Source organism: Heterocephalus glaber, unplaced genomic scaffold (genome assembly GCF_053883595.1).
Source record: "Heterocephalus glaber isolate CG9 unplaced genomic scaffold, H.glaber_assembly_v1.0 deba00001666, whole genome shotgun sequence".
Classification (NCBI taxonomy): domain Eukaryota; kingdom Metazoa; phylum Chordata; class Mammalia; order Rodentia; family Bathyergidae; genus Heterocephalus; species Heterocephalus glaber.
Window position 1 is genome coordinate 18,959,432 of NW_028258406.1, and position 12,652 is coordinate 18,972,083.

At 38.3% G+C, this 12,652-nt stretch overlaps 2 protein-coding genes across 2 annotated transcripts in view; one reads left to right on the forward strand and one right to left on the reverse strand.

The window, feature by feature from the left end:
* The window catches only part of LOC147822277 (uncharacterized), a 246,524-nt gene extending 245,133 nt beyond the window's left edge, over positions 1–1,391 (forward strand). The window contains exon 9 of the mRNA XM_087197424.1: positions 1,260–1,391. The gene's annotated coding sequence lies outside the window, so the exon portion shown is untranslated. The remainder of the gene's footprint in view (positions 1–1,259) is intronic.
* Positions 1,221–2,379, reverse strand: Cysltr2 (cysteinyl leukotriene receptor 2). The gene has a single exon (XM_021257844.2). The coding sequence runs from the start codon at positions 2,298–2,300 to the stop codon at positions 1,236–1,238; it is 1,065 nt and encodes a 354-aa protein (XP_021113503.1). The 5' UTR covers positions 2,301–2,379; the 3' UTR covers positions 1,221–1,235.
* Between the last annotated feature and the right edge of the window lie 10,273 nt (positions 2,380–12,652).

A 12,652-nucleotide genomic window follows, 5' to 3' on the forward strand; every position in this document is an offset into this window, starting at 1 on the left:
AAACACATTTCTTAATTTCTCTGAGCTTCCTTTTCTTCATCTGTGAAATGAAAACTCCCCTAGAGCTTAAGTGTGAGGGTATGGTGGGATTAATGGACGTAAAGAGTCTGGCACAGTCTCCCTAGACCAAGGAGATCACTCAATTGTAGGCAGTACAGTAATCACGGTGGTAGTCAATGGTAATATCCTTAGCCTTCTTTCAGTGGACAGACAAGAACAACTCCCATTATCAGGTGCTTTTCTTGCATCCTTTATTCATGTTCTGCTGAATCCTAATAGAATTTCAGGGGTTCTACAATCTCTGCAAATTGCTCTTCACCCTACATTTCCCCTGAGTTCCCAACCAAATCAACAGAGCCTCCTCCTTTATTCTGGTCTCCATCCTGATGGATTAATGGGCAAAAGTGAAGACTTCAGTGATGTCACTCCAAACTCAAGGCTCAAGGTAAAATCGAGATACATGACTATCTTTTCTCCCTATTCCATACACAATTCCTTCATTCCCTAGGTCAGTGCCCTAGCCCCTCTACTTACACATACACACACATAGCCTGGCCCTTCTTCCTGTCCTTTCCAACCCCTGGCAAAAAAAGAGCCAAAGGGAACATTCTTGATTTCAATGTGTTAGAGAAAACTCCTAAGGCAAAATGAAGTTTCTCTTTTCAGCCATTTACCATTAGTCCTCTCTTGCCTTAATCTTTCTTCCCCTTCTCTCTCACTGTTCCTGTTTGGGTCTTGACCTACTTTGTTACAGGGCAGCCTTCCCTCTCCACAGTTAAGTTCTTCTCCTGAATTCTTAGTATGTGCTTTTTATCTCCACTTGGGCCTCTAGTAGGTATATTAATTATCTGTATCTCGAGGTATTTAGTAGGAAAGAGGAACTAGGGAAGTTGGGAATGTCTTAAAGTTAAGAATTTAAAATGTTCAATAGGTTAGAGATCTGGTACAGAATCTGGTGAAAAGCAGGATCCACTGTGCTTGACATTTGCCCCCAATCTGACATTTAGCATGCAGGACTCTAGTAGGGATTTTTTTCCTACTACATCCCTCGTTGAGTCTCTATTACTGAAAATATACCCAGTGAAATTTCTAAAGTGGGCCTTATTAATGGAAGTCATGGTCAGTTGAATTTTGGGGATCGACTTCTGTTGGGAATGATGCAAATACAAAGTAATTTGGAGATATGAGTGAATGAAGGACATAAGCTATATAAACAAGTTTTACCTATTAACTCCTTACTGTCTTGTTTCTGTTTTCAGCCACACACAAATAGGAAAGCTACACTTTGTCTTTGCCTTCTGCAGATGATCTTTTGTGAATACAGCCCTCAACTTATCCTTGAAATTCTCCCCAGCAAAGTAATAGAGAAAAGGATTGAAGCAACTATTGGCTGCTGCCATGGCCAATGTGATAACCACAGCTTTATGCAGTCCATCTCCACATGAATCCTTGTTCCATGTGATCAGGTGGAGGGTCCTCAGTGTATGATAAGGCAGGAAACACAGGAGGAAGATGATCAAGGCAATGATGATGGTGGTCAGTGCTTTCCTATGAGAAGCTCGCAAATTTGACTCTGGGATCTCCACCTTTAACAGGACCCGAATGACCAGCAGGTAACAAATGCTGAGAGTGAAGAATGGCAGCAGGAAGCCTACCACCAAGGCAATGTGGTTCATGATCAACAGCTTACCAAGCTTCTGAGAATCCAACTCCAAGCATGTTGTGATATTGTTCTTCAGCTCAGAACCACTCTTCAGAAGCATTGCTGCAGAAGCCATGATAAAGATCCATATGATCCCATATAGGGTCCAAGCACTTCTAAAGCTGGTGTCATGGAGAAGCTGGAGGTGGTGAATAGTGGCCAGGAAATGCACAACACTCAGCACAGTTAGGAAATAAATGCTGGTGCACATGTTGACATATAAGGAATAAGACATAATTCTGCATGCTAGGTCTCCAAATATCCAGTTGGAGCTGTTCAAGTAGTAGTGAGCCCTGAAGGGCAGAGTGCTTGTGAATAGGAGATCTGAGATGGCCAGGTTGAGCATGAAAACATTCGCAGATGTGGATTTCTCATAAGTCTGCAGGAAAACATAAAATGACAAGCCATTTCTCAAGGCTCCCCAGACAAATATTGTCAGGTATACAATTGGGTAAAATTCTTTCTTGAAGCTTTCAATCATGCAGTTCTTGCTGCTGTTGTTTGGTTCCATTTCTGATATGGAGTTGGCTAGAGAAGGGTTAAAAAGAAACAGACACAAAAAGTTATTTTGCACATTTCCTTTTTCCTTCCTGTGCATAGATTATCTATCTTTCTGGGTTTTAATGAACCAGGGAAAAATTTTCAAACTTTGAAACTTTAGTTGAAAAATGTTGTTTAAGAGTTCATATTGCATTATATTTCCTAATTTATAAAATGTAGAATAACCAATAATTTATTTGCCTAAAGCTGGAGTCCGAAACTTGAGAAACATTTGGCCTTGTGGACATGTTCACATGAGTGCCTTCTGTTAGAGCTACAGCCTGAATCTACTGTGCAGCAGATTTCTCATCAGCAACTATGGAGAGCAGAAAGAAATGGCATGACAGTCCTCAAATACTGAAAGAAAAGTCCTTCCAACCTAGAGTTCTATATCCAGCAAAAGTATCCCACAGATGAAAAGAAGAAATAAAGACACTCAGCAGGGTTGTCCCACAGAACACGCTGAATCAGGCTGCTGCAGATGGGCAGGTCTGCCCACGCCCTACTGAGGTCCTCATTCCTGCTGAATATGCCAAATCAGCCCGCTGCACACAGGAAGGTCTGTGCACGCCCTACCGAGGTCCTGAGTCACACAGAAGACACCAAATCACCCCACTGCAGACAGGCAGCCACTTGGTTCCACGCTACAAAGAGGCAGAGGACACCAGACCACCAGACCAAGGTACTGAGTCCCACTGCTCCCGGGCCAGAGGTAGGGGCTTCTGAGCAGCTGTCCCACTGCTCCTGGTCCAGAGGAAGGGGCTTCCCAGTCACCATCCCTCCTGCTGCTCCCAGCCCAGAGGAAAGGGCTTTTGGGTCACCATCCCTACTGCTGCTCCTGGCCCCTGTCCCACCTCACCCAGCTCAGAGGAGGTAATCCGTGCAGGCACTAACAGCCCCCCACCCCAGTCAAAATGAGAAAACACATAAATAAGTCTCAAAACCAGACTTCCAGATCACCTACAGCAACCCCAAAGGGAAATGAGATGGAACACTTTGATACTCAACCACCTGGACCCACTGAACTGGCAACAAAAGGGGATCTGGAAAAAATGAAATCAGAAATAATTTCTCAGATAAAAGGAGAAATTGTGAGCCTAGTGCAAGACATCATTAATAAATCTAGAGAGGGGCTCAAGAACATGATAGAATCCCAAAATAGGAAACAAATGGAATCCATAAAACAGATGCAAGTAGATTTCCAGGACATGAAAAACTCCACTGAAAGTCTACACAGCAGAATGAGCCAATGTGAGGACAGAATTTCAGATATAAAAGATAAGATTGCAATTAGTGACCAGGAAAAGAAAAATTGCTTCAAAATTCTAAGGGAACATGAGAAATCAATCCAGCAGCTGCTAGATGATGCAAAGAAGAATAAAATAAGACTGATTGGGCTCAATGAAGAAACAGGAGAGAGTGGAGATGACATAAAAAATCTCTTCACAGAAATAATGGCAGAAAACTTCCCAAGCAGGGGAAAAGAGCTTGACATACAGATAAGTGAGGCATGTAGGACTCCAAATAGCCTTGATCAAAAAAAATCTACACATAGGCATATAATTGTTAAGATTCCAGAAACTCAACAGAAAAACAAAGTTCTCCAAGCAGTCAGAGAAAAGAAACAAATCACTTAAAAAGGAAAGCCCATCAGAATCACAGCAGACTTCTCAACACAAACCATCAAGGCAAGAAGAGCTTGGAGTGACATATTCCAAGCCCTAAAAGAAAACAGCCTCCAACTCAGATTGATGTACCCTGCAAAACTATCTTTCAAAATGGATGGAGAAATAAGATACTTTCATGACAAAGAGCACCTTAGGAACTTCGTGAATACCAAACCAGCACTCCAAAGAATTTCACACAATATCCTAGGAACAGACATTGAGGATCACAACCCCAGGAAGCAAAGTAGAATGAACCCACCTGGCATGACAAGAAATTAAATGTAAAGGGGGAGAACCCAACAAAAAGAAAAAGTCATGGCAATGACAAGTCAATACGTTTCAGTTATAACCATCAATGTTAATGGTCTCAATTCACCAATCAAAAGAAATAGACTGGCAGAATGGGTCAAGAAGCAAAATCCAACAATATGCTGCATACAAGAAACACACGTAATTCAAAAGACACTCAGCAGATGGAAAACTCAGAATTTTTTCCCAGCATATTACTCTAAAAGGATGACCAAAGGAAGTTCTCTTAAAAGGAAGGATTTTATAGAAGAAGGAAACTTGGAACATTAGAAAAGAAGAAAGACCATGGTAAGCAAAAATGCAGGATAAATATAGTAGGCTTTCCTTTTTGAGTCTGGTATGTCTCAAAGAAACACTATAAAACTGATATGGTTTAAAATGGATGTTAGATGAATTATTGGTGTTTGAAATAAAAACTATAAACTTGTCTGATGTGGTTTGAATGGATGTAGATGAATTATTTAAGACAACTATATTATACATGAGGGAAGATAAAAAGACATAAACAGATAAAATTTCTGCAGCTCATTTGATGATGCTAATAGATTGTGATATGTAATGTTTACACAATGTAATAAGTATATATCATCAACTAAAAAGGTAATACAAAAAGTTACACTCAAAAACACTTCAGATGAATCAAAATGGAATTTTAAAAGTCTTCAGATAACCAACAAGAAGGCAATGAAAAGATAATAAAAACAGAAAAGAAAAATTAAAGTGCAGACTTATCCTTAATATATTAGTAATTACATTAACTATGAATGGTCTGAATATACCAACTAGAAGATAATTTGGCTGAATGGAATATAAAAATAAACAGTTATACAGTCTGCAAGAAACTTAACTCAAATAGCAATATTGCCAGGTTAAAAGTAAAAAGATAAAAACACATGTCATATATAAAGCGATACAGTCATCCTGGAAAACAATTTGGCAATTTCTTTAAAAGCTAAACATGAAACTATAATACAATCAAGTAATGGTATCCTAGGCATTTATCCTAGGGAAGTAAAAACTTATTTCACACAAAAACATATACATGAGTGATTATGTATAATATCCCCAAAATGAAATAGCTCAGATACCCTTCAGTGGTTTCACAAACTGTGGCACATTCATACCTCAGAATACTTAGCAGTGAAAGAGTGAACTACTGATTGGGCAACAGCTTGGATAAATCTCCAGAGAATTTTGCTATGTGAAAAAATAATATAAAAAATTACCTACATATGATTCCACTTATGTAACATCCTTGGAAAGACAAAATTATAGAAATGGAGGATACAGATTAGCAGTTTCTAGGAATTAAGATAATGAGGGTAGAAAGAAGGTGGATGCGACTATAAAAGGAAAACTTGAGGAATCCTGGTGGTGATGGATATGCTCTGTATCCTAAGTGTGTTAAGGTCAGTATCCTGCTGTAGTTTTGTGAGATGATACCATTGGAAGAAAGGATATAAGCAGTTTCCCTATTATTTCTTACAACTGCATACGAATCTATAATTATGTCAAAATAAAAAGTTTAATTTTTAAAGAAAGGTCTAGGGTTGCAGCTCAGTGATAGAGCTTTTGCCTAACATGTGAGAGGCCATGGGTTCAATCCCCAACACTGCTAAAAGAAGAAAGGAAAGAAGAGAAAGAGGGAAGTAGGGAGGGAGAAAAAGAATAAAAGAAAAAGGTATGGTTTACAGAGGACACTATGGATGACTGCAGCATTCCATCTAGAAAGAACTGCTCAATAGTTCTTGTTTTTAGAAAAATACTGAGATTTCACAAGGTCACCTTCCTCTCACACTCTATTCCTCACCAACATGTTCACATTGTATACCTTGAGAAGTGATCCCAGGAAAGATGGAAGAAGGCCCTCAGGAGCCTTGATGCAAATATAGTGAAGGCAAGTTGTTCAATATCTGTTTCTGGTGGTCTGGGGCTGCAGAGCAGTGACAGAAATTGAATTTCACCAAGATCTACCTGAAGTCCTTGCTGCCTTGAGCAACTATCTTCAACTAGTACAGACATCTGAGTTCGCTGTCCATGTCCATTACCATAATGACTGTGTATCACAAGAGAATCCCCCCCCACCAAGTTTCTAGATTCACAAAGCCATTTTTCTCTTTCATCATGGAAAGTTTCAGTAAGCATGCTATGGGCTCTGATTCAATTGCACGGAATCAACAGAGAACTAGGGTTGCTTTTGGTCTCTCAATAGGCCCAGTGGCCACTGCACAATCCTCTTGCCTAAGAGCTATTGCAGCTGCAGTGAGGCTGGTAAAACTGGAGCCAATTTATTCTAGAATCTCTATTAAAGTCAATAATTTCTCCAAATCTTTTTTTTTTTTTTTTTTTGGTATCAGTGATCGAACTTGGGTCCTTGGGCTTACGCAGCAGGCAATGAAACCACTGAGCTAAATCCCCAGCCCACTCCACATCTTTTATTGATAGGAAAGAACCCTCTGGACTTTTCAGCCAGCCACTTAATCTCCTAAGAAATTTGTTGATTTTTCCATTAAACATCACCACACATCACTATAACACTCCACCCAATGGTTCTCCTTTCACTGGCTATAGAAAAAGATGCACATGATTTTGTACTTCTGTTAGGTAACAACCCATATATTGCACAGATCTATAACCTCTTGAATGACTTTGATTCAATCTTGCTTGTTGTTGATTCATACTAGCAAAGAAAGTCTAAAAAGTGCCAAGTAAGTTATGCTATCACTGACTTGAATTTACTCTTGGAATGTAAACTTCTCCTAGAAATAAAATAAGTTTTGATAGCTAAATTAATTATGGTCACTCAGACTTGCCAGCTGACAAAAATAAGGGTTATTTATACTGATTTAAGGTGTATGAATTTAGATGAGCCAATGAATTCAAAATAGTTTAGAAATTGTGATCTTTCGATACTACAAAAACCCTTATAATAGACAATGAGTTAAGGAACCTTGAGTTGGTTTACCTACAGAGTGATCCCTAATAAAAGCAGAGGTTAGCCAAACTGTTTCATGATATTCCTACAATAGCAGAGACAAAGTGACAATGATATTAAACCAGGATTGGTGAGATAATTTAAAACGTACTGCCAAGAATGTACCAACACATCCCCTAGCTGTATCAACACAACCCCAAATAAAGATGTGAAAATAGAATATGAAAAACCTAAGCTTATTGACCCTTTTACATTTCTCCTATAGCTCTATGAATATGTTCTGGTTATTGTTATTTCCAAAGTGGGGTAAGTCTTTTCCTTGCTGGAGAGCTGCGTCAGTAATGGTAGGAAAAAAAATGCTTCATTTTGCTTTCTCATTTGAGGAAACCTTAATTGTTCTCTCTAGAAATATAGACACATGTTTCATTGGCACAATTATTAAGGAATAGTAAAATGTTACCTTTTGCATAGAAACTTCTCTGTCTTTATCATCTACAAGCATCAAGAAAAGTAGTGAGAACTAAGGTAATTCTAAGGCCCTCAATCTACTTATGCTCACTATAATCCATTTGCCTGACCACAGTAAGATCAATCTCCTACAGGACTCACAAATAATCTGTTTCCACCTCATGCACTGGGAATTACTGAATCGATCTTCTTACAGCATAATGAGATGACTGCAAAAAACTTGCAGTTTTAGAAGATCCACCTAAACACCTTCTGTGTGATCTGAACCCTAGCTATCTGGTCTTTTAGAAAAGACATCAGGCAAAAATACTTGAGCCTCAATGGAAAGGATCTCATTCTGACAAAAGCAAAACTCTCTAGTGCACTTTATTCAGATATCAGAAACTATTCTGAATTTAACTTATTTCTGAGAAAATTCGATAACTGGGTTTTAAAAAATACTCTAAAAATACATTTACTTCTACATATCCCTTCTAATATTTAAGTTCCCCTTGTATAATTAATCCCAAATTTCAGTCTTATAAACATGGACCCTCAACAAAATACTTCTGCTGAAGTTCTTAAAACCCCATCAGGAATAACTAATCCTTTAGGAATGGTGACAAATATGGGGCCTTTTCGGGATTAAAATAGTCAATTTCCTTCAGAGATGATACATCAGCCTGCTTTGCTGTCCATCTTAAGTGACACTCACCACCAAAGACAGAAAAAGACACATTCCTGTTGCAATCAATAATTTTTAACGCCTGTAGCAATATAGTCTTCCCTACTAGGAGAGTTCTTATGTAGACATCAAGCTTCCACTCATTTGTTGCACGTTAACTTATTCTGTGTATTCTGGACAATGTTAGAGAATTTCAGCTGTTTTCCACTACCATCCCTTTCTAAATCATGTTTTCTCAAAAAGAATGCAAAGAAACCTTCAAAAGAGGCAAGCACAAGCTACTTGAGTGAACTCTCAGAGGGTGGCCTGACTCCCTGTGTTGCACATCTTGCAACTGATGACTACCAAAGCTGGAACAATGCAACCAGAGAGGATCATCCAAATTTTATCTTTGACAACTTTTTTTTCTGGAGGTACAGATTTAAATTTTAATTCATTAGGAAATGTTATTGTTTAGATCCAAATCTCACATGTGTACAAATTGGTTGGATTATGGGAGCACTAATCTATGAATGAGTTCAGCAGCTGAGTGTGCTGTTAGGAGGTGGGGCCTGGTTACAGGCAGGTCACTGGGGGTACATCTCCCCTCCCAGCTCCTCTCTGCTTCCTAGGTGCCACAATATGAGTAGCTTTCCTCTGTCAGGTCCTCCCTTTATGCCCTTTCTTGTTTGACCCTTTCAAACAAGGACTGGAATTTCTGAAAATGTGAGCCAAAATAAACCTCTCCTTTAAGATATGGATGTCAGGGGCCTGGGATTTAGCTCAGTGGTTTCGCCGCCTGCTGCCCAAGCACAAGGACCCGAGTTCAATCCCCGGTACCAGTAAAATAGGAATAAAAGGTCCAAAGGGGTAGGGGTAGTGGGAGGCACAGGGGAAAGGAAAGAAGGGAAAGGAAAAAATGATGAGAATTGGAAAAAATGGAAATAAAGTCTTTGTAAATAGGGAAGGGTGGAGGGCATGAAGGGAGGGATAGGAATAGGGAAAAAATAAGAACCAAGATGCATTATATAAAGGTACAATTCCCAATGAGAAATGTAATTGTGTTGTATACCTACAATGTACCAATAAAAGAATTTAATACAAAAAAAAGAGATATGGATGTCAGATATTTTGTCACAGCAATGAGAAAATGACCAAGACAAGACAAGCAGAATTGTCATGGATGACTACATTGTCCCTAATTTATTTTAGCTAGCCAGAGAGAAGTTTATGTTAGAGTAAACACTTCTGACTGCACCTGCATGAATACTACAGAACTGCACAAGACTATGGAGGAAAAACATCCTGGATATCTAGAAAACAACAGGTGGATTTGGGGATGGAAATTTGTATCTCTGTTTTCAGAATTTGTTATAAGAACAAATGACCATATTTGCTTCCCTGAATTCCACTTCCAAATTACCTAACACAAGAACAAATTCTTTTTTTTGTACCTTTACATGATGTATCTTAGTTCTTATTTTTTCTCCATTCCCCTGCCCTCCCTTAAACCCCTCCATCCCTCCCTATTTACAAAGACTTTGTTTCTGTTTTTTCATTTTCTCATATTTTTTCCTTTCACTTCTTTTCTTTCCCCTACCCCTACTACTTCCCCTTCCCCTTTAGACCTTTTCTTCCTATTTTACATTATCAATTATACATTTTGATCCTTATTTACACTTTTAATTTCTCACACCAGAGAAACTATTCAGTGTCTACACGTGTGTCCTATTGATTTCTCTTAAGAGTATGGCCTCAATGTGCATCCATTTAGCTATAAATGACTCTAGTTTCTTGTTCTTTGTGGCTGAATAGTACTCCATTTTATAAAAAAAAAAAAACCCAAACTTCACATCTTCTTTATCCAGTCTCCAGTTGCTGGGCAACTGGGCTGTTTCCAAGCTTTAGCTATTACAAAACGTGCCACTATAAAGATGGGTGCTCATATATTGCTGTGGTATGATTCTTTTAATTCTTTTGGGAAGATACCAAGGAATAGCTGGGTCAAATGGAATCTCTAATCCTAGTTTTTTGAGGTATCTCCACACTGATTTTCACAGTGGTTGAACCAGTCTGCACTCCCACCAACACTGGAGAAGGGTTCCTTTCTCCCCTCCAGCAACCCCTCCAGCAGTTGTTGTTGGTTGATTTCTTGGTAGCAGCCATTCTTTCTGGGGTCAGGTGGAATCTCAGTGTTGTTTTCATCTGCATCTCTCAAATGACTAGCGATGACCATTTTTTCCTATGTTTATTTGCTGCTTTTACTTTTTTGACTGAGAAATGTCTGTTCATTTCAGATGCCCATTTTTAAATTGGGTCTTTATATTTGGGGGGTCTGATTTTTTTTTTTTTAGTTCTTTATATATTCTAGATAATAGTCCTTTGTCTGAGGAATAGCTGATAAAATTTTTTCCCATATTTTAGGTTGTCTCTTAGCTCTGTTGGTGGTTTCTCTTGCAGTGCAGAAGCTTTTTAGTGAGATCCTAGTTGTTGACTCTTTGTGCTAGTTCCCACACTACTGAGATTTTGTTCATAAAGTCTTTTCCTATGCCAATGTCTTCAAGAGTTCTACATAACTTATCTTCCATCAAGTTTAGTGTTTCTGTTTTAATATTTAGATCTCTAATCTGCTTTGATTTTAGCTTAGTGCATAGTGAAAGATATGGGTCTAGTTTTAATCTTTGGCAGGTTGAAATCCAGTTTTTCCAACACCATTTATTAAATAGGCTACCTTTCCTCCAGTGAAGATGGTTGGGTCCTTTGTCAAAGATGAGATGGCTGAGTATCTCTAATGCTGTTTCTGCATCTTCTAATCCAATCCACTGATCCTTGGGTCTGTTTCTTTGCCAGTAACATGCCGTTTTTATCACAGTGGCTTTGTAGTATAGTTTCAAGTTGGGGATTGTGATACCCCCTGTCATGTTTCTATTGCTTAGAATTGCTTTAGCTATTCTAGGTCACTCCTGGTTCCAATTGAATATTTGGATTGTTTTCTCTAGTTTTGTGATTGCATTGAATCTATACAGCAGTTTTGGAAGTTTGGCCATTTTCACTATATTGGTTCCTCCTACCCAGGAACAAGGGATGTCTTTCCATTTTCTTATATCCTCTTCAATCTCTGTTTTCAGACTGCTGTAGTTTTCAATGTAGAGGTCTTTTGCTTCCTTTGTTAGGTTGATTCCTAGATATTTCATTTTTTTATGTTACTGTGAACGGAATTATTTCCCTAATTTCTCTCTCAGTGAGTCTGTTATTTGTGTACAAGAAGGCTATTGATTTTTGAGTGTTGACCTTGTATCCAGCTACTCTACTGAATCTGTCAATTAAGTCCAGAAGTCTTTTGGCAGAGTTTTTCAGGTCTTCTATGTAGAGAATCATGTCATCCACCAAATAATGACAGTTTAATTTATTCCTTTCCAATCTTTATTCCGTTCCCATCTTTATTCCTTTTATTTCTTTCTCTTGTTCTACTTGCTGTGGCTAATGTTTCCAGAACTATATTGAACAGGAGTGGTGACAGTGGACATCGTTGTCTTGTTCCTGAATTTAACATGAAAGGTTTCAGTTTTTGACCATTTAGTATGATGTTGGCTGTTGGTTTTTCATAGATAGCCTTTATCAGGTTGAGGTAAAGAACATCTATTCCAATTTTCTGTAGGGTTTTATCATGAATGGGCATTGGACTTTGTCAAATGCTTTTTCTGCATCTGTTTCAATGATCATATGGTTTTTGTCCTTAGCTCTGTTAATATAGTGTATTACATTTATTGATTTATGTATGTTGAATTATCCTTGCATCCCTGGGATAAATCTGACTTGGCCAGTGTGTATGATCTTCTTGATGACCCTCTGTATTCTGTTTGCCAGTATCTTATTCAGGATTTTTGCATCTATGTTCATTAGGGAGATTGGCCTATAGTTCTCTTTTTGGTTGGGTCTTTCTCTGCCTTTGGAATCAAAGTAACAATCACCTGCCTCCAGGAATGAATTTGGAAGTATTGCTTCCCTTTCAATTTCACTGAAGAGTTTAAATAGTAGTGGCAATAGTTCTTCTTTACATGTCTTGTAGAATTCAGCAGTGAACCCACCAGGACCTGGGCTTTTCTTTGTTGGTAAATTTTTTATTACATTTTCAATTTCACTCATTGTTATTGGGGTGTTTAGAATTTTTATATCTTCTTCATTCAACTTTGGTAATTCATATGTATCTAGGAATCTGTCTATTTCTTTTGTGTTTTCCATTTTATTAGAGTCCAGGTTCTGAAGGTAGATATTGATGATCCTCTGGATTTCTGCTGGATCTGTTGTGACTTCAACTTTTTCATTCCTGGTTGCATGGATTTGAGCCTTTTCTTTCCTTTGCTTAGTAAGCTTGGTTAAGGGTTTAT

Coding starts and splice junctions, on each gene's coding strand:
- Cysltr2 (XM_021257844.2), bottom strand. CDS start 2,300: ATGCACAGGAAGGAAAAAGGAAATGTGCAAAATAACTTTTTGTGTCTG.